This window comes from Aythya marila (assembly GCF_965140915.1).
Source record: "Aythya marila genome assembly, chromosome: 3".
Taxonomy (NCBI): domain Eukaryota; kingdom Metazoa; phylum Chordata; class Aves; order Anseriformes; family Anatidae; genus Aythya; species Aythya marila.
The window spans coordinates 113711236-113733662 of record NC_139044.1 but is presented as its reverse complement, the minus strand read 5'-3'; the positions used below and the strand labels follow the sequence as shown (position 1 = coordinate 113733662).

Below are 22427 nucleotides of genomic sequence, written 5' to 3'. Positions count from 1 at the left end.
CTTTTGTGGTCTTGTTACTAAAGGAGAGTAATTTTGGTAGAAAGGCTTTGCTGCTTTTGGGTAGCCATGTGTGTCCTTGATCAGAGGAGGGGGAAGGAGACAAGGAAAACTTAAAACCGCCACAGAGTCAGAAAAATGTAACTGGTTTGAGCTGGCATAGCGTCGCTGGTGTGTGTTAACTCTTGGTATTATCGTGCCTGAGGTTTCATTTCCAGCATCGACAGAGAAAACTGTAATACGGGAGATGATCACATGTGGCATTGTTCCAGGCCCAGCTGGTTACATTAGCAGGGACTGTAGGAAGGTGAGGTTTCCAGTGGGGACAGGAGTATATTAGGTTTCATTCTGAAGACTTTCGTGTATGTGTGCCAGTCCATCAGAGAATGTGTTGATATGTTGGTGAAAACTAACTGCAGTGGCAAGGATGTTTCTCCATGGATAATGCTATATGGACCTTGTTCCTTAAAGGTACCCGTTGGCAAATTCTTTGACTTGTGCCATATCCACTTATTCTTGAGCTTTCTTCGTGATCCCTCAGCTTGGTGCTGTCCTTCTGCCCCTAGTCTATGTCGTGTAATTTGTCTGAACGGTATAATTTTCTTTTCTTATCCCTTACAACCTTTCCCTCTCCACCCCTCTGCTTTCTTGATACTTTCCTTTGCCAAATAGTCAGAGATTTTCTCAATTCTGAGTTCCTATGTAAGCTATAATTTTATTCTATTATGAGTGAGCACTGCTACTGCAGGTCTGGAACCGATTACTGTTTGCATATATCCAGCATCACCAGCCAAAGGGTCAAAGACCAAAGCAACTTCTCGGAACCTACAAAGGTTTAAAAAATCACCTTGTTATTCTTTTCAGATTCCCCCTTTTGCTGGGAATTTGTTTTTCTTTCAGTGGTATCTGGAATTCAAAGACCGAGTATATCTTTTCAAAAGTTCTTGTAGATATTGGTTACCCTTCCCAACAGTCCCAAACATAAAACCTCATTTTAAATTAGCACCTATTTCTAATCTTGGACACCCCAAAAGGTTATTGATCAGATTATCATGAACTCTGTCTGCTCTTATGTGAATTGTATTTCAGAATTCTGGATTCACAGACATTTGCTGAGAGGCTAAGAGCAAAGATTTTGTGTGGTCTACGTTGGTACTTGCAGCTCACTGGAGCAAATGTTTTCTGCCATTTTTATTTGGAATATTTCACTACTTCAGTTCTTCATCCCAGAGACGAGAAATCTCAAAAATGAAAAAAATAAAAAATTGAAATCAATCCCTTGAAAAGCTGGGAGTAGTAAATGGAGAAAGAGGAGATTTATATAGATATAGATATAGATATAGATATAGATATAGATATAGATATAGATATAGATATAGATATAGATATAGATATAGATATAGATATAGATAGATATAGATAGATATATATATATTTAAATCAGAAGAAAACATTAGAGACGTTTGTGCTCTTCTGAAATTCCATGCTGAAATTTCTAGTTTCTCTTGTTGTGAATGGGGATACTTCTGAAGAAATGGGATAATTAGGATTTGTGACATAGAAGAGGTTGTACTGGACAAGCTGGTAGCTCTGGCAATGGCTACTTACAGGAAGGGTGAAAACCATGGTGAACTGAGACTGAAATAGTTCTTACTTTTGCTGTGTCATCAATTCCCTACAGAGCTCTGTAATAAATCTTGGTTTGCCATGAAACTCCCTTGCATTGACCTTTATACTCTCCAGGAAGATTCCTCAACAAAAGTTTAAAAAAAATATGTTTTGAACTGACTGTTGGTCTAGCATCTTCTTACTGCTCTTCGCTCATCTCTTGGTAGTTTGTCTCACACAGAACTACTTACTTCTGAGAATGACACTGCTCATCTGGAAAAGTTAGGAGCCACAAAAAAAAAAAAAAAAAAAAAAAGTGGTCTTGTTTGGAATTACATGTGTCATTTCAAGTCTTCTGTAGCATAAAATGTCTAACTGACCTATATGTCTGGACTGGGTAATTGGATGCAAGTTCTGAAGGTGAATTCCTATTCTTCCTCCCTTGGACAGTGGGCATTGGACATCACTGACAGGAAGCAATGAATGACGACCACTGTCCTCACAGGCTCTAAAATGTTGTGGAATTCCTGAACCATGAATGTCCTTCTGTAATTTATTAGGTCAGATTTGTTGTCTTTACTCCACATTGGTGTCTCTCCTGATCTTTTCCTGGCACTTCTCCTAGCTGCCATTTGTTTCCAAGTTGGTCTTCTCAGGATAGACCAGGTGAATTACTCAGCAGTATCTGTTATTTCCTAGACATAAGGATATTACTGAAAAAAAGGAACGCTTTTTAGTGGCCATGTTACCTTCTGATAACTGCTGTTGTTCCTCAGGTTATGCGTTAATAGCCATCTATTCTTCAACTAAATTCCTTCCTCCAATTACCATTTTCCTGAAATTATTTGTTAAAACCTCCTTTCCTTCTCTCTCTCTTCTCTGCTACTGCTGGCACAAAGCTCGGAGGGAATTAGGCAGTGCCTGCTTTTGCAAGAAGTACAAACAGGAGCAGATGTGTCAAAAACAAATGCGTGGTGCTGACCTGAAATCCACACTAAGAGCATTTCCGCGGGTTGTGCTTTCACTCTAGCACTAGGTCTAGCCTGGCCCCACTGACTGAATGCCTGTTAGTGGTTGGAGTGCAACTTTTGGTTTGGTTTTACCCAAAAGGAGTCCAGTTAGTGTGCTCTGAATTCATGCCATGATGCAAACTGATGTGCAGTAAGTGGGGCTGAATGGGAGATTTGTTTCAAAACCTGATCCAAACTAAAATGCTTTTGTAGATGCATCCTTTTGTACCTGACTCGGACACGGCACCAAATCCAGAAATGGGCTTACCTGGCTCAGCTGGTGCTTAAAGATTTCTGTGTCTGTAGCCAAAATGTTTCTTAACATCCTGGTTGGACATGTTCTTTTCACATTAATGCTGCTATTATCGTAGAGACAGTCATAATTGCCGTTCTTATAACTTGTGTTTATGTAGAAAAGTAATACCAGAGAAATTCAAGTTAGAAGTAAGGCACAAGGAAATTAACAGTGGAACAAACTACCAAGTGAAGTTCTGCATTGTCTAGTTCGTGATGACTCCAAATGAGGGTCAAATGAATTTCTGGAAAATACGCTTTTGTTAAACTGGTTACTGGCCCAAAATAGGGGCAACTGGCTGAAATTCTGTGGTCTGTGGTACACAGGAGGTCAGACAAGATGAGCTAATTTTTCCTTCTGGCTTCAAACTGTATGAATGTGAGCAATCGCCCTGATTACAGGACACTTCTGGCCATTGTAAAGTGCAGGATCAAGCTGTCATTTACCAGTAAAGAGCAGTGCTATTCTGCCGTCAAATTAATTTCTTAATTTTAGGATATCACATAACAGCATTGTTGTATCCTGGTTTATGATGCAAAGAAGAGCTACGTGTAAGCAAGGGAAAACAAGGGGGAAAAAGAAAAAAAAAAGGACCTATTGCATGATTTAGATTAGGGCAGCTATGTATTGGAAACTTAGCCTTTGGTATTGCTTATCACAATTCAAATTCAAAATCAGAGCTGAAACGGGACTTTGTTTTAGAATTTCAGTGCCAAGAAGGTTAACGGGTTATTGACAGCTTTAGGAATGAAATGTCAGGGAGGAAATTAGAGCAAACATGCATCGTGAGCCAGCACACAGCATGGCTGGTTTTAATAGACACTGCGGATCTTCTGTAGTAACGCCTCCATTAATAGTGCAGTTATCACTGGTTCCAGATGGTGCAATCATAAACACAGAGAACTTTTTCAGGGCCCTATAATTTATCCTGATCTCTTCCTCCTCTGGATTCACCCAGAAGGAAGGCAAGTGGTACCACAGCCCACCCCAACTGTTCTCTCTCTCTTTTTTTTTTTTTTTTTTTTTTTTGGCCAGGAAGTGTGGGGTGGGGGCAGGATTACATATGGGGGCCCATGGAGCCCACCAACAGAGACTGCTCTGAGGCTTTCTTGACTGAGAAAGAACATCCTCTGCCTTTCCATTGCATTCCCACTTCATTGCTCCACTTGTACTGGGCTGATCCATTCCTACCTTCTGGTATGGAAGGTAGGTTGCAGCTCCTCTGTACCCATTTTAGACTGTCAATCTGGCTCATTCCTTTTTTTCTTCATTTTTTTTTTTTAATTTATTTTTTTTTAGTCAACATTTTATATCAACATTTCACTAACCAAGTGCACATTTATTCTCAGTATTTCACTGAACTGCTGAAAAATGACCATTGCAGATGAAAAGTTGGGAAAATGAGGAAATGGGAGATGTTTTTAATTATTTTTAACAAAGAATATTCCTTGAAAAATTGATAAACTGCTCTAGTCTTCACAGTAAGTACGGGTCTGAACACATTTGAGAAGTAGAAAAATAAAGGGTGGCTCCTAGAGAAGAAAACTCATCAAAAATACATTTTTCTCTTACTATCCTCTACTATACAGATGCAGGACTGTGAAAAATGCATGTCACAAAATATACTGAAATGATATTTTGTTCTTTCCAAAAATCTCAGATTTTAATGTTTCTAAGAATTAGGAGGTGCAGATGGCCAATTTTTAAAATTTCCTCACTTGAAATGAGTTAAGAAATTTTACACATCTCAGTTTAGATCATTCTGTTAACCAAGCAATAAATGTGTGAAAAAAGGTATCTTATTTTGTGTATAATCATGAAAAAAGGAACAATGTACATTACAAGTGTATTTTTTTGTTGTTTTGCCATGTATGTCTTACATGGTTTGGAGGAAGGAGTGGGAAAAGAAAGAAAAGTCCAACTTCTACTAAGCTGTGTGGTTTAGAACTGTTTGGGTATTTCCAAAAGTCAACTCTGATGCCTTAAACCCTGCTTTCATCAAGAAGATGGTAATTCAAAATAGTTAACTAAATTTTGGTTATTGTAGCAGCAGGTCTCTTCATATCTTGCTTTCTGGTATTTGTAACTAAACACACATGATTTATAGAATATTTTATTTCAGTTATTACGACTTTGCCCTTCACCTCTTTGACCTAGAAAATCTAGAGTGCTTTAATAACCAGTGTCCTTGTTAGAAACTTATTATGTGGCTCTTTTTTGGAAAGAGAAGTTGAATATGTGGCATAGTGTGAGGAATTTTGATGTAATTTGTTTAGAGAGGCTGTTGCTTGGCCAACCTTTTCTGAGCAGGCTACGTGGTAACTGAGAAATTGAAAGTCTCAGGGCTGGATGGGATAATGGACAATAGATGCTTTCACTTCTGTTGCCTGTTTGAATCCAATCTGTCAAAAATTGAAAATTGTTCCCTTTTAATACTGGGCAAGTAGCCTGTGAGTAATTAGTTGGTTGACTCTGCCTGGTGCCTGATTAAAATTTGCCCACAAGACAAAAACACCACCCCAGTTGGCACCATGGCCAGTTGTTTCAAAAGCCAAAACTGAATCAGCAGCTGGCTTTGCTACGTTCTCTTCCAGATCAGGACCAAGATGTTTCATTGTGCAGTGTGGACAGGCTCATACTTCATTGCCCTGAGTTTTTTTCTCTGTGAATGCAACACCTGTCATAAGCACTATATGAAACATAGCAAAAAAGATTTATTTCCTTGAGGATGGATGAATTCTATCCCCTAGAGAGGGCCAGGATCAATGGTTCACCCATCACCCCATCGACAGCACCCCTTCAGAAGGAAATACCACCCAAAATACTCTGCCCCACAATACATCTACATTTGCTATGAGCTATGTAAGAAGTCATACATTTTCAGTTGACTCATGCCCAGCTAAAGACAAAGTGAAGAGAAATACTACTGAGTGACACCGATTTTTCAGGAAAAATAGAAGCTTTCTAGAAATTAAGGCTTGCAAGTTCAGCTGGTGTCTGAACCAGGCTAAGCTAAAGGGCACCATTTCTGGGGCAAAAGCCCCAGGTTTTCACAAGTGGAACTTTTCCACAAATGTGAGGTATTTTTTTATCAATTTATTCAATGCACTAGGCACAAACACACTTCCCTTTGACATTAGGGTGGCATGTGCCTTTTTTTTTTTTTTTCCATTTCCCTCTTGCTTTCTTTTCCTTAAGCAAACTTAATCATCACAGCCAAAAAAAAAAAAAAAAAAGAAAACTCCATGCTTCATTTATATTTAATATCCAAGATTGAACTTAAGCTTGTGGGAAGCATGAAACTCCCTCAAGCTTTTGAGGGCTCTGTGCCTGGGATGTGAATAGCTGGCTGCTCCAAATTGGTGTTTATGATCCTCCTGCTCCTATACACAAACACTGAATTTCTCTTACCATGCTCTATGCACCCTTTGGTACTTACAAAATTATTCCTCTGTCCTACAACTATCATAGGCAATAGCTCTAATTTTCTATAGTTTCTAGAATGACTGTTAATATAGTTGTAGAGCCATAAGCTAGTCAGGAGAGAATGATGTAAGTTTTGGGTGGAATTTTGTCAAGACAGAGAGCCCTTCACTTCTTCACAGAGAACATGATGTCAGAAGGTGACAAGGATCTTCAGAAATAAAGTTGGAAAGAAAAAGAGTAGTGAGAGGGATGCAAAGGTGAGCCAGAATGATGGCTTACGGAAAGATGGGAGAGTGGGCTGGGAAGGAAGGGACAGATAAGCAGAACTGAGGTGTAAAGACAGAGATAAATAGAAGGAAAGACTTAATTAAAGTGAAGGAGAAGAGAGTTGATAATAAAGAATTAGAAAAAAAAATGCTGTCATGAAGAACAGAGAAAGAGCAGGAACATATGAAGGAAGGAATGAAAAGATTTCAGGTTATTTAGAAATATCTTGTAGATTTTAACAAATGAGTCAATAGTGGTTCATGTTTTAGAAGAAAAAGGGAATAGAAAAGAAAAGAAAAGGAAAAGAAAAGAAAAGAAATATAAATATAAATATCATTTAAGGTTTATTTCTGAGCCTTCTTAAAGTTTTAGCCACATAGCTCCTAGTGAAATGACCGGAACTGACATAAGACATTGGCTCTCAAAATCTCTACATTGGGGTTTATTTTGTAGATATGTTCGAGCTTATATTGTTATTATGTGATAATATATGATAATCATACAACTGTAGGGCAAAATCTAAAAACTAATGTAAGTTACTAATATTGGCTAGCATAACGAGCCGTAATGGTCCAGTTGCACACTTCATACCGATTAACATAGACTAGTTCCATGTGTTGGATAAAGCCAAAAGTGTAGGGAAATAGGCAAAAAGATTTTTTTGCTCACACTCCTTTGTTTTGGTTCTTTTTGATTCTCAAGCTTATTACTTTTGAGATGAGATAATTACATATTTTCAGAAAGGGTTGTTTGAGATGTTTGTAATGCCTCCATTACAAACTGAACTTGTGGAAAGTCACACCTGCCTTCAAGACTTGATTAACTCCCTTCCCATTTAGGTATCCAAAAAAGCATTCAGATTTATGAAAGGACAAAACATACTGAGTGCACCTAACAAGCTCGTTTGAACCAGACTGTAAGCATGGCAAAATGGTGCTTTGGAGCTCTAAGATATTTTGAAGACATTGTTCCTATTACAGGAAGGTAACATTTGGAAATACATCTCTACTTTCTTTAAAGTCCAGCTGTACATCTGAGTCCATTTTCACTATAGCTGTTACATAGGGATGGGAGCAACAAAAAATATGGGGCAGCAGATCACTTCACTCAACTGCTCTGTTATATGGGTATACCTGTGATGCTGTGTATGTATCAATGTCTAATAGGTCTAGCTGAATAGAGGTGCTTCATATGCTCCTGCTCTTAAAACCATGATCTTGTAGGAAAGAGAATTTTCCTTCTCACTCAAAGGATTTGAGGGAGATGTTGAATGCACCAGCTGATGCAATGTAATAATCTTCAGTGATCTCTGCCAATTTAATTTATTTTTTCCACTTCTTTACTTTAGCATCAGAAGCCTAATCTGGCTTCTCTTGTCCCCTTACTAAAATATTTGTGCAGCATGCTGGTAAAATGGGAAGCTGAAGAGTCAAAGTCTTTACCATAAACAGGCTACAACGGTGCATATTCCTGCCCTGTACAATGAAAATCAGCTTGTTCGTTCACAGTACGTGCTGATGGAGGCTTCTGTGGAATATCATTTACAGCCGTGTTGTCTTTGTAGATGCCTTCTACGATGTGAGAACACTGATGAGTGGAGGGGGAGGGGGTCAACCTTCCGCTTCCCAGATGGAAAACATCTGTAGCTGGCAACACATCTCCCTTGAAAGAAATGTGTTGCTGTTTCATGGTTTCTTCAAAGTGTTACAGAGACAAAAGGTATCAACTTGAATTTTTACCAGTGTTGACTGTATCAGCTTGAATTTTTAGCAGTGCTGACTGCCCCAGCCCCTAGAGCCGTTTACTGTAATACCAAAGTAGTCTTTTAAACAAGACAGGCAATAATGCTTTACAATGTCTCACACAAAAAGAATGCAACATCAACGGGAAAAGTATAGAGTAGTCAAAATGCTCCAAAAATAAAACAAAAGAAACAATATTATGTCCTTTTATTGTGGCCCCTTAACTCCAGTCCTCTGAGAGCAGTGCTGATTGACGTTGGTGATGCAACCTAAAAATTAATGTCAATTACCCAAAACAACATGCACAAAAATGATGTTAAGGGTCTGATTTCAGTCCACAAAAGCCAGGAAATTCAGAGCTACTGGAGGGCTGAAAACCTGGGTTTGACATTCCCGTCTTACCAACAGCCACTCTGCTGGGGGAGGAGAAACAAAGCAAAAGGGAGTTACACCATTACAGTAATTAATGTGACCGAGACAACATACTCTCTTTGCTGAAGTCTGGATCCACTGGATGCTATCACCTTTTAAGACTAGGAACTGCAATATGTTCTAGTTTTGGTGCTCAATAACTCCCCTACCACCTTTTCTTTTTTTTTTTTTTTTTTAATATAAACTCATTACTTTAGTAAGAATACCTTTTAATGAGACCTAACTAACTCTTCATTTACAGTAATTGTTTGTTGTTTTTGTATATCCAGCAATGAGAAGCAGGGAGTGTTGCTGTCAGCATGATTAGTGCATGTTATGTATTTGATGTAATAATTCCGCATCCAAACAGGATCGACCTTGTGCTCTTTGATAAATGAACATGCAGTAATCGAGCTGTTCTGGTGTCAGCATGCACACAAATCAAAATGTTCTTCTATCAAAGAGTACTTATGAAAAAACTTTCATACAGGATTTAAATATTCTTCAATGTTATTAGAAAAATATGGGCTGTGATATCACGAAAAGCCCTTGATGGAGATACAAGCCGATAATCCATCTCCTTACTCCTAAGTCTATATTTAATGATTGAACAGTGGCAATCAGCCAGAAGAATCTTATGGCCTGACCACTTTGTTTCCAGGTGAGTATCATTTTTGTAGATGTGCATATAAATGTACGTCTTCTGCAAAACAGGGTACAAAAGAAAAAGGCAAGAGAGACAGTGGTACTGAAGAAGAGAGCTGTTGATGTGATGGGTCAGATGGATGAGATATTCCTAATGGCATTGGTCTGCACTAGCAGTTCAAAAGAAATTTATTTTTAGTCAAGATTGCCATAGCAAGTAACATATATAAGAGGGTCTGTGGAGAGGGAGAGTAGTATGAAAGTTCAGAAACAGTCTAATTATTTTTCTTGCAAAGTAAATATTACTGCTGTCTTCGCAGACCAGTCAATCAGAAATGAATGAAAGGGAATTTTAGTCAATTCTAGGAAAGACATTTTAGAATTCTGCTGTTCTGAGCAACTGCCCGGTATCTCCATGGTGGACCATTTTTCCAAGATGTTAGGCAGGTACAGAGCAGACAGACAGAAGTACATTTGGAAAGTTTATAGGTAACTTGAGCCACTCCTTAGAAAGACTTGAAGTCCATCTTCTGTCAAGGCGCTTTTCCAACATTTGAAGATGGGTATAGTGTAATTTTAAATGTATAATTTATAATTAAAAAAAAGTCCTGGCTGTCCTTGGGACCCCAAGTTTCTTGGTACATCCTTGCAGCTTATATCTTGCCACCTCTTTGAAGGTACAACAAGGACTTTTTTACACTGTCTGCCCTGTGCAGCAACCTGCGGGGCTTTGAGCCATCTTGGCATGCTGGCCAACATGCTCTTCATGGTCTGTAGAGCCCCATGCAAGTACGTGAAGGAGTCTGTTCGTCCTGCAGGCAACCACTGTTAGGAATGGCCTGGGGAAGACCCAGGACCACTCACCTCCGTGGTGAGGGTTGGAAACAGCAGGACCAGTCGCTGCAGCTTGGAAAGCTCCAGGCCTGCGGCATGGGTGGTGGTTGGAGGAGACTCCTCTGTTTACGTGTCCCCACTTGCTCATTTACAAAAGAAGCCACCCACAGTCGAGCTCTTAATATGCTCGGCATGTTTCAGTGCTGAGATCCTAATTGCACGCTGTCAGGAGATAGTGAGCAGGGCTGCTATCACACAGACCACGTCCGTGATCTGTTATTATTCACAGATGACCAGATCATTCCTGTTAACGACTGTTTCCTTCTCTTATTCACTTTGCATATGCCCAGTAAATCTGTTCTTCATACTACTTTCCTTTCCACATCCTAATGCTTAGATCTTGTTTGATGGGATAAATGTGTCATTGCTTTGACACGGCTGGCAAAGTCCAATACTGAAATGAGTTGTTAGTTAGGGTAGGAGGATCTTCCTGTGATTATCACCAATTACAAGTAAAGTGTTAACTGCTCAAAGGAATTAACTGCTCTGCTTTATATTTTTTACAGGCACGTTGCATTCTCTGCACAAGCAGTAGGACAACTTGCATATCATTAAAGAATAAGCTTTAATTTCCTAAATTATAAGTGCTTCCTATCATCAAAAATCATATATTTGTATCAATATATGCCCAGACTAAGGTTCAAATTAGAGATGGAGCTTTGTTTTGAAGGATAAGTGTGTTCAGCTTTCATGCACCATTTTTTAAATTTGGATTTGATCCTGGTATGTGGAAGTTCATGAGGGACTAGAAAGCATATTTTGATTTGGGGCTATTTCTAATATGAGTGCCATAAAACCTGGTAGTGTGTAATAATTTATTCTGCTGCTAAAGTATTGTTTTAACTGGGTAAACTGTCTCAGCATTGAATTTTTTCTCCAGAGTGCTGCAGAAATGCATGTGAAAGATCGATTGGATGTCACTCTAAAGCGTAATCCTAGGTAATTTATTCAGTTTTACCTGAGAGAAAGCTCCAAATATATGTTCTTCTGTTTTTAATCAGTCCAAGTACAATTGATTCAACTTTTGCCTGGATAAAGAGTGAGTAAAAACTGAGCGAGAGCCTCAAGATTTGGCTCTTATTCATTAACCTCAGGGCAGACTTCATTTTGTATGATTTTTAAGCTATTAAAATGTTGGTTGGCTTCCATTTGAGCTCGAATTCCTAATATCACCAAATAATTATGTGTAGATGATGAAATGAAAAAACAGGCATGTAGTCTCCGAACGCACATTTCAGTCTGGGTGGCTGAAATGGCTCATAACATTCAATGCATGAAAATGGGGTGGATTGAATAAATTAGCAGAATCACAAAAGGAAACCACTATAGGAAATAGTTTTACACGTGTAATCACTGAAATACTCTAGTGAATGTGTCAATCTGTACTAAATAAATATATTTGTTTATAGACATGCTCTGTATTAGCTTCCACTCTTTCACAGCACTTTGCCAAACAAAATCCCACTAGAAGTAGGATGTTCGCACCCGAGTAGGAGTTTCTTGGATAAATATTTTCTCTATATTGAGACCAAAACCACTTCTACAAATTTCAGACTTTGATTGAAATAGTATATTTCTTTTTTTTTTTTTTTTTTTTCCCTCCCCATCTCCTCCACTGGCAACCACTGATGCATTACCTTAATTCCTCTTACCTCCCACCGCTCCGGTGAGCGGGAGCCGGCTGCAGACAGAGTGCATCAGTCAGTCGGTGCGCGGGGCTGGGAGGGCCCGCACCCAAACACCGCCACCCGCGAAGGACCTCGGAGCCTGAGAAAATTCCTCTGTTTACAGGGTTTCTGCCCCGTGTTGTTGGTTGGGTACTCATTTCCCCGTGAAGATGTTTTGCTGAATCAAAAGGAAGAGTACAGATGGTGTGCCCTCTGAAGTGAGCATTCACAGAATATTTTCAGGGGTGGGGGAAGAGAAGTATGCTGCAAAAGGTCATGAAATGCTCCTTTTTGGTGCAACAATTTCAATAGTTTCAAGAAAATAATATAGGTGAAATATCTTTTTTTTTTTTTTTTTTTTTTCCCCAAATAGTGTATTGAAACACCCGCTCCTCCTATCCAGTACCTGCCAAGTTCAGCATCCATTTCTGTACATCTGGTGTTTTGGCCACTACAATGGCCAAACACAACGTAATGCAAAGAGACACAACATAATGCAAATAATAATTATTGAATAGCATGCAGCATTTCCAAAATACCATGTATTAGCTCCATAATCAATCAATCCTCAAAACAGTTCTAAGTGAGTGGTAGTATTTCTGTTTCAAAGACAGAGGAAGTTGAAGCACAGCAACATTAAGTGGTTTGTCTGAGGCCACACAGCAAGTAAGTGTCAGAGCTGGGAGCAGAGCCCAGCCCTGGCTCCTGTCCTTGTGCTCAGACGACTGTACCACACCATGTTGTTTCCAAATAAATTCGCTAAAAATCATATGCTGAGTTCATGCGTGGTGGTGACATGTAGGAACAATTTAACCCTCTGCTTTCACTATCTACAGAGAAAAAAATAAAATTAAAATTAAAAAATTGACCCTCTTCCTCAGCAAAGGGAAACCTTACAAGGTCAAGAAAAGCCATCCTTGGAGAGGGTGAGCCATCCAGGCTATTTCATGCTCATTATGCTGTATTGCAGTTTGAAAGAATTTTTATTATTAGTGGTAAATTTTCACATGGGAGTGCAGTGACTAAGTATCTGTGGTGTGCCCTCAGTCATAAACCAGAGGTTTCAGTATCTGACCATACCTAAAGTCTTTTCCACATATGTCTCAAGGCTTCTAGCTTTAATTTAATTCTCAGACATAGCAAAATTGCCCATGCATATTATTGCTACCCTACAGTTAAAGCAGCAAATTGAGACACTTCAGAAGAGGAGACATTAGTCTTTGGACAACTCAAAGCGTTTTGACCAATGTGACGTAAGGTGGTAAAATTATTAATGAACTAATTACGATGCTTATGATACTCAGGAACCATGATTTTTCCATTAAGATGGGGAATTTCCAAATTTCCCTTACGACTGGGTACATCAGGTTGTATCTATCGAGGTCTTCTGTGCGCTTTGCCAGTGGCCTGTCTGGTGCTGTGGGCCATTACACCAAAGCCCATGCAAACTTGCTCCTCAGGAGAAGGCAGCCTTGTTCCCTCGGTTCAGGAGATGGGATTCAAGAGCCCAGCTCCAGGTTTTGCAGCCCGAGGGAAGTAATTCCTCTCCCTGACACTGAACCGAGCAGTGCTTGAGTCTCAGTGAAGACTCAGAAGAGGAAATTCTTCCAGCGTGCTAGGCAGCGTCTTCTGTTCTCTTAACAATTAAAAAGGGTTTCTTGCTCTCAGACAAATACAGCCTATTAAAGTTGGTGGCAGTGATGGGAAGAGCTTTGTGAAAATATGTTTGTTTTGCAAAGCTGGCTGCCAAGTATTGTTTTATGGTTCCATTTTTTCCTTCTTTCTCCACTGTTTACAATACCCTCTGAGAAACTTAAAATGATCTTTCTCTCCCTACCAATTTTGTTCTTTTTTTTTTCTTTTGGCAGACGTTGGTACCCCACTCCCACACCCCAGTTCTTGCTGCAACAGAAGCCATGATCCTTTTGCCTTGTTTTTCTTTCTTATAATATCGGCCCAGCCCTGCGAACAGCCTTTGCTAGTTTACTGCGGCATCACAAATTTGGCAAAAAGAGCTGAAGGGCAATAAAAGCCCTAAATTTTGTTCTCCTTCCACTGGCGGTATTGCACAAAGGTGTCTGAGAAATACATTTGGGTCCTGTTTTTCAGAGCTCCTGTGTTTCCACCAGCCTTGGGAATGTGATTATTCCCAGTAGCACAGAACAACAAAGAAAAAGTTGGGTATTTCAGATTTAGACTATGTTCTTTAACAGACTTGGATGATATATCCTGGATATATCCCATTCCTGGATACAACAACACCGTTTTATGTGATTACTGAAAATATTTACGCCATTGGCAGATAAAAAGCAAACCGAAGCCCAGAACTGACAAAGCTGAAAAGCATTTTGTCACAGACCATTGAAAGGTGGTTTAATGGGGCAGTGCTTTTATCAGTGCTTGATGTATGCGTTCGCCTACGTACAGTGTACTGATGATCTCCGTCTCCTTTCAGGAGAGCACCCGGTACTCATGACACAAAAGTCACTGCTGTAGCTGGGGTCCTACTGGCTGGGTGAAGACTCAGAGAACAGACCTGGGCAATTAAGTTGTTTTATTTGTGTTACTTAACACCTAGCTGTGGTTCCTTGGGGCTAGCTTAATCACAACAGTGGTTGTGCTTCTAGGATGACCTTAGCTGTATGGGTAAACGGATGCTGGAGCTTTCAGCACAGCTGTCTGGCCCTTCCTAAATGAAATCTGTGTGATTTCATGAGGACAGAAGGGAGATCATTTGGTGCATTGTCCAAATTCATAATCAACTAAACCTGGGTGTTTACACATATATATTTGGGATTTGTTATTCATTACTGACCATGTTCTAGACATTATATACATAAAAAGTTCCCTCACTCCCTGAGTAATATCAGACATCTGTGCTTTGACTACTGATTAAAGATGGGTTTGTAGAGCTGGAGCCTCCAATGCTATTGTTTTAAATTGGAAAGAGAATTATCCATTATATTTCTTTTGTAACATGTATATCATTTTAATAAGGAGAGTTTATATCCATACAAATTTATTTAGACCTAAACAGAAGCAGCTAATTCTAAACAACATGCAGATTTTCTTTTTTAAACAATATTGCTTATGCTTTGCCTCCTAAACTAATTATTATTTTAATCTGTAAATAAGCTGACACTTCTTTGCATGTGGTTTGACTATGCAGGCTGGGAAAATTAGAAGAGTAACCTTCTAATCACAGGGTTTTTAATGTAGATGCTTTTATGTAGAAAGAGCTATGAATGTGCCCAGAATGACTTGCTTGATATTATGGCGGGCTAATGAAATTTTAAAGTTAACATTCCACAAATAAAATGGAAAGAAAACACAGGGAGAAAGGGAGCAGATTTAAAATTAGAGAATCTTTGTGTTTTATGGGTTCCAGGTTATTTGGAATGGAATGAAAGTTAATGCTACATCCTTTTTTCCATTCTGCCAGCCAGTGTCTGATCCAAGAATGTCTCTTATTTAAAGGGCAGGGCTCCCTCCACTGTTCTTAAATAAAGGCTTTCACTGTCTGAGATCTAATCCTCCCTGATTTTCACAGTAACACTGTAAGACTGCACGAAGAAAATTATTTAATGAAAAAACGTTTTGCATATGATTCCCCTATCATAAGCCTAAGTCATATGGTTTGATTTACATTTATGCAAATATCAGAGAATAGAGTAAAATTACCAAAGGAGGAAAGGACCGTGGCATGTCACAAACATGATGTGCCTATTTGTATTTATGTTTGCTAATGAAGTTCAGCCAGGACTTGCTCTTTGATTTTGATGTCTCTGTCTGCCATTCCACTTCATGCATTGTAATTAAACCACTTGCCCACACACATACACAAGGACAGCAAGAGACAGATACTTTGTTTTAAAAATGCTGTTTGTAACTTGCTTATAGAGGACCTGTAATGCAGGATTTATCATCTTTAAATGATAAAACAATATATTATCTGGTGGTACAAAATTCCGTTTCATCTTCAATGCAAGCAGAACCCCAGCATGAAACTAGTGGAAGATTTGGCCCAATAAACCTCCGTGTCTGAGATGTCCACTGGAGATGTTTTACCCTACACTTTCCAAAACTTATTCCAAAAAAGAATTTAACTCCTATCAGCCCGCTCAAAAGTCACAGCTGTTTCTTTCTCTTGCCAAAATTATTCTTTATCATCATGCTACAGCTGGGAAGTTATGCACTACTATAAATCGTTAACTGGAAACCATTTCTAGCTAAGGTGCCTGTTCAGATGTCTTAGTCTTCAAATCTGGTATGCTCCAAAGTGGAGGAGTACTCAAATCTTTGGATTTGGCTGATGCTTGTTTCTGTAAATCACAGCTTCGGTATGTCTGTGTTAAAAATGAGGTGATTTTCTGCCCTATAAATTGGCTTTATAAGCTCTTCACTAAAGAGTTTATATGACCTACTTTGGGGACAGGAGTTCTGCTGCCCTCTTCGAGGAGCAGTTCTTTGTTGTCCATCATAGCATCCTAGCTCGTGCTATTACTACAAGAGGGACATGGGACTAAAAAAGAGAGCAGAAAGTGGATGAGTTTTCATGAAATTTGAGGAGTTTCTTGACCAAGGCCTTTTGTTACAAATTGCCTTCTTAAGTTGTTAGTTTTGCATTCTTCCACCAAACCAAGGACAAAGTGTGATCTTGCTTTTAGATAGAGTTAGATAGAAGTGAGCTTGCTTTAGATAGAAGTGAGCACAACTCATCTTTTCTGCTGCATTGCCATTCTTTTCAGACTGATGATATAAATAATATAAAAGATGAGTAAATTATGGTAGTGTTCCCAGAGAAGCTTTCCATATCAGAATCCAATGTACTACGATAACCTAAAGGCACAACATTTTCAAGGTAGGCTTCCTAGTACAGTAGGCAGGCAGATGATGTCTGGTGTAATGCAGTGCAGAGATGTAGCTGACATGAGTTTGCGATTGCTGTGTTACTTGCAAAGGGGAAAAACATAAGTTCTTCAGATTGCCTTAAATGAAGAAAATGCATCCACATGCTGCCTAGTTGGGCTCGGGTCAGGGCCAGGAAGTGGAGTGCTCAGCAGCAAAATCATCATGCCTTTCCCCCAAACAGGGGCATGTGGCAAGAGTGGATTGGGCAAAATGAAGGTCACCTTGCTGCTTTTTTTTGGGTCCAGTCTGCTTAGGTTCTGGTTGTGGGTTGCAGCAATCTGATTTGCCCAATTTAACGAGGTCAGAAAAGAGGATGCAAAATCTCGCCATATGATAGCAAGAAACCAGAAGAGTTTCTGTGAAGGCTAAATGGGCTAAATAAGGTTACATCAACTTTTCACAGCATGGGATCTGTTCTGGGAAGGTAGACGGCATAATTTGTGCCAAGCTAGGTGATTTCCCACATCTAAAAGGTGGTCCCTTGACCACCCGCGCACAGTGGGTGCGGTAACAGGCTGAGGGACCTTCAGCCATGGCAGAGAGTCAGCCCACAGCAGGAAATGTCAAAGCACATGCTGGTAGACTGCACATTTTGAGAGAGAGAGCACACACAAAAATATGTGGATGCAGTAAATGTTTTTCCAAACTGGGCTCCAGAAGGGACGGTGGGCTTATGTTATCTCCTGCTGTTGGGATGTCGCAGCTCTGTACCAGCCAACTGGATTCACGTATGGCCTGCCATTTTATTTCCACATCAAGAGGCTGCGCTATCCTCCACGTGTAATTCTGAGCCAAACTGTCCTTTTTTAAACAAGGTTACTGCCAAAGTGTCAGATAGCACCCAAAAATCTCGTCCCTTTTCATTATATCAAACCACAGTAACTGTCATACATGTACAATCTCTCTTGTGATGGCCCATGCACATACAAGGTTTATAAAAAAAAAACATGCTGTTTCTCTTCAGGATTCTTGGCATGTGAAGATATGTCTTTTAGTATAATGAATTCAGCTGTATATATCTTAAAGATAAATGGTGTAACTTAGAACGAGGGGGTAACTGTAAAACAGCTTTGCTATGTATAAAAGTATTTTGGAGGTTAGGCTTTATTATCTGGTAGTGTATCAAAATAAGAAAGAAGTGTTATCTTGTTATGGAATGGGATGAATCAAACTCCCTCCCGTGAAATACTGATTTCCAAAACAGTTGCCTCTAAGCTGAGGTTGAAGGTAAAGATCGTTTTGGGGGTGAAATGCTTCAATTAGTGTCCAAATTCCTTAATAAAATATGCACATATCAGAATCACTTTCTCTGGCTTGGGACGGAGAAGTGTGTTGTTTTCATTATTGCTGAACTTCAAAATGGCTTAAGGAATTTTGTTGGCCCCTTCCAACAAAACTGAATTTCAGGCAGGGATTAAAGCAAAGGAAATTTCAGCCCAAGGGCAAATGTTTCAGAAAGTTTAAAGTATGTGAAACAGGGAGTTAAGTAGGAAATAGTTTTCAACCCTAACTATAGCCACTCTAGCTATAATATATTACTAAATATAGACTGGTGGGTGTGTCCAGCTTTCTGAAGGTGTTATCCTTCCTCCTCTGAAGCTTGCTTCTAAAATGACCTTTTCAGGGTTATAACTAACCGTATAATATTGCCCATGTTGGAAAATGTTAAACTGCATTATTTCCCAGGTAAGCCCAGCCAAGCCCAACTTTGCTTTTGCGACCAAAATTCCCTTCATAAAATTCAACCTTTTATCTTTCATGTGAATCCAACTTTATACTTGGGTTCATTTATCTCCAAGCAAACTGCACAATAGCTCTGAATATTTAATTTATGTGCTAAAGGTTGACACTTGGGTTATAAACCTCTGTAAAAATACTGGGGTCAAGGAGCTAAAAACATTACTTTTGCATTGACTTCAAAATGCCAGCCCTAATGGTTTGGGCAAGCTGCAGATCCAAACTCCCTTGGACTTGCTGCTTGTGGTTGTGGGAATATATTGGATCCTTTCAAAATTATTGGCTAGTCTGTTTTTGTGCATTTCATGTTTGGGTATGGAGTTTTGGGATTTATTTTCTTTGTTTGTGGTGATACTGTCATGTCTGATGACTGGCTATATATCCCAGAACTAATATTCCACTCTTTGACTCTAATACCATATGCTGCTCAATGTGCATGTTGAAGTATGGTGTTAATGTAAGGGATGCTGTAATGAACATCTTGTACATATTTCCTTTTGCATATTCAGTGTCTGTAAATGTCTTTCTGAATACACGCTTGCTGTTTTTGAAACTATTTCCTTACAATTCAGTACAAATACTATTTATACACAAAGTTGTTCAAGGTTATCCTTTTCAACTGTCTTTATGATGCTCTTCTAGTCTAAGAGAGGAGAATTTGATCTTCCTGAGATTAATTAGGAAATTGCTAAAGTAACTAAAAATGGTATATGAGGCACTTCCTAAATGCATGAACCCTAAGAGGTACAAAATATATCTGACAAAGCTCTAGCTGTACTTGTATAGATGACTGTATTTTCATTTTCAAAACTGGATGACTGCTGAAGGTGAACCAAATAAAGCAAAAGTATTTGAGCTCCTTTCCATTTTGAAGGTATCATTAATATCTCAAAAGAAAAATAAAATAAAATAAAATAAAATTTAAACAAAGAATATCCCCTTAAAATATAGGATTTCCAGTATGCCTGAGTTAAAAAGGCATAGCTTCCTATATTGATTCCAAAAGAGATGTTAAAAATGCATGAAAGATATTTTAGTGAGGCAGGGTCACAGGATCTTTTAAAATTCTTTTCTCAGATGCTGTTTAACTCTTGTGTTCCTTTATCATTGGAAATGCTCAATCCCGGGTTACAATGTGTGAGATATCAAATTATTTTATACTGACCAGAATGTCTTTAAAATGAGTTTGGTTTGGGGAGTAGGGATTATACCAGTGTCTGTTTACATAGCTGCAGACTCAGACTGTAAACTAGGTTTGGAAAACTGTAATGATTCAGTAATTTATAGACTATTAGGATAGTTAGGTTAGAAGCGATTCTTGAGCATGGTGAATAGAGAACACATGCTTATAAAGGACAAACAGATTCAGCATAATAGTGTATTTTTGGCCTCATCTATTTTGCAGGCAATTAACAAAATAGGATGTTACATTTTTGCATATCTCTCACTCTCCTGAAATAGAGTCACTAACCACTTGTTAACCACACTGATTTTTTAATAGACAACGTGGTTGCTTATAGCTTCCCCACCAGAAATGTTCAGATTAAGCACACTATTAGATTGCAGCCAGAATAGTCTACAAAACAGGAAGAAAGCCTTGCCTTTCTCTCTGCCTTCTTCCCTTGTTTAAGTTGACGTGATAATTCATTACAGATTTTCTTTCTTTGACAGAGTGCCTACCGCAGAAATGGGATGACTTTTCTCGCCTGCTAATATGGATGTGGCTGCAGCAACAGGAAAGACAGTGTTATATTAAGGTGATTTTCTTTTCCCCTCCATGGAAGGAAAAAAATACAAGCTCCAATGTCTCCGTGTACCAGTGAGTGGGCTGGTTTGTTGTGACTATCTGCTGGCCGACTCTGTCTCTTTTTCCAGCCCCCTCAATCGTTATTCTTGTTTACTAGCTGGAACATTTAGCTAATTAATGGCAGGATGTTTGGGATAGCGTGTAGGTGGACAAGAATACGGATCACACAAGTTTGAAGTTTGCAGGGGACTTGCTGCTGTCAGCCCCTTTCAAAAATGCGCTGTCATTTTTATTTAATTGTTTGGAAGTCTGTGTTTTAGTAGTGATGTTGTTTTGTGAAGCAGGATGGGGCAGAAAGAGGCCAAAGATGTTCTAGGCTATGTAGGTTTTCCTTGTCATTTTTACAAAAAGGAAAAACTATACTGTTATTCAGTGGTTTCCCTCAAGTCATTTTTAGATAGCATTCAGACAGTATAACCCAGTTTAATCCAGCAAGGGAATTTTTAAAAATAGTGATACCTAACTCAAATCCAAATGTTTTCAGATAAAAGTTCAGGTAACCTATACATTTTTTTTTGGTTAAATACTTGTTTTCTTCACACACCACAACACAGTAAAGTTGTCAGTCCCAAATCCTCAATATTGCCATGTTGCATTCCTCCCCGAAGGCCCAAGCTGTTGCTCTCTGAAGTCAAGGGAAGTCTCTGCAGTGATTTGGCACAGAATCTGGCCCCTATTCAAAAAATGTATCCTGGAGTATACAGAATACAGCCTGACCAGCCGTGTCCATCTCAGTGATCCTTGAAAAAGGCTTAATGTTACATGCTGGCCAGGCGCTGGCTGCAGGAGGCAGATGTTGTCTCTTTTGCTGACATAGGCAGTGTTAATGTTGTATTCAGCTAAAGACAAAATGGGCTCTTTATTGCCTTTTTATATTTTAGTTCACTTTGTTTGTTTTCAGATTTGTTTTTTAAATCTCAGTCCCTCCTTCAATGGTTCTTTCCGTCCCCTGCTCCTCCAGCCTGTGCTGTCCTCACAAATGTATTCATTACTTCCCATAAAATCTGTACAAATATAGAGCTAACCACGATGATGCTGAACCAGAGAAAAGGGCTTATGCTTCAGCCCATCACCAGGATCTGCAGGCATGTACTGCCTGTGTCCCTGGGGCAGCTCATGGGTCTGCTTTAGCCGCTCGTAGCACAGGCTTGAAATCTAACTTAAACCTCAAATTAAGACAGAGCACTCAAGGGATCAAGAGGAGATCAGCAAAATATTACTTTTATGTAGTGCAGCCGTCCTCCTCCTTTGTGCTGAGTATGTGAGGTCTTAACTTTTACTCCCACTGCATAGTATTGTGGTCATTTGTAAGTGGTTTTCTTGCCCTGCTTTCCTGGACCTGCTTGCGAAAGCTTTAGAAGCATCTATATTTTAAATAAACAGAAAAATGTGTCTTCTCTTTGCAACCAAAATATCCTAAATGTGAACTTTGTACATCAAATGTTACTGCCAATTATGAATTATTTTTTTCTTTTACCTGCTCACACTTCTGTTTTCTGGAATTAATCTGTATGCAAAGGACTAAAAGTAATGTGTACACTGCCATATATTAAATGGGGGGGGGGGAGGGGTGGGAGGGGGGGGAGCTTTCTGATGTTCCATCTGTGCTTGTTGAAATATATGATTAAACTTTTCTTTTTATCATCATTCTTATTTTTGTTGGCGTCCTTAATCATGGAAAATTATACGCTTGCTGTAAACATCCAGACTTTTTTAAAGGACACACCAGCATTTATTGTATTTGGTTTCGATCTGCAGGCATATAGACAGAAAAGACCATTTCAGGCACTGGGTAATGGAATCAAAATTCCTTCCGTAGCTGTATCTCTCCCAGATTTTACATTTTAAAATATGCATAAGCAGAGAAAATACTGGCACTTATTTTTTACTGGTCTACTTGAAGTCCCAGAGAATGAAGACTCAACATACATTTCTCTCGGAAATATGACAGATCATGTTTTTGTTGGTCTGCCGTATGTTTGCCTATCTTGAACAGCCTGACAGGCAATT

The 22427-nt window shown here is 39.1% G+C and overlaps 1 protein-coding gene across 4 annotated transcripts in view; it reads left to right on the top strand.

Annotated features, from left to right (window-relative positions):
- Positions 1-21956, top strand: part of SUPT3H (SPT3 homolog, SAGA and STAGA complex component) — a 277708-nt gene extending 255752 nt beyond the window's left edge. For all 4 annotated transcript variants that reach the window (XM_082758111.1, XM_082758110.1, XM_082758113.1 and 1 more), the window contains one exon: positions 20282-21956. In XM_082758111.1, the coding sequence (XP_082614237.1) occupies positions 20282-20323 (42 nt within the window). In that variant the 3' untranslated portion in view covers positions 20324-21956. The remainder of the gene's footprint in view (positions 1-20281) is intronic.
- The last annotated feature ends 471 nt before the right edge of the window (positions 21957-22427 follow it).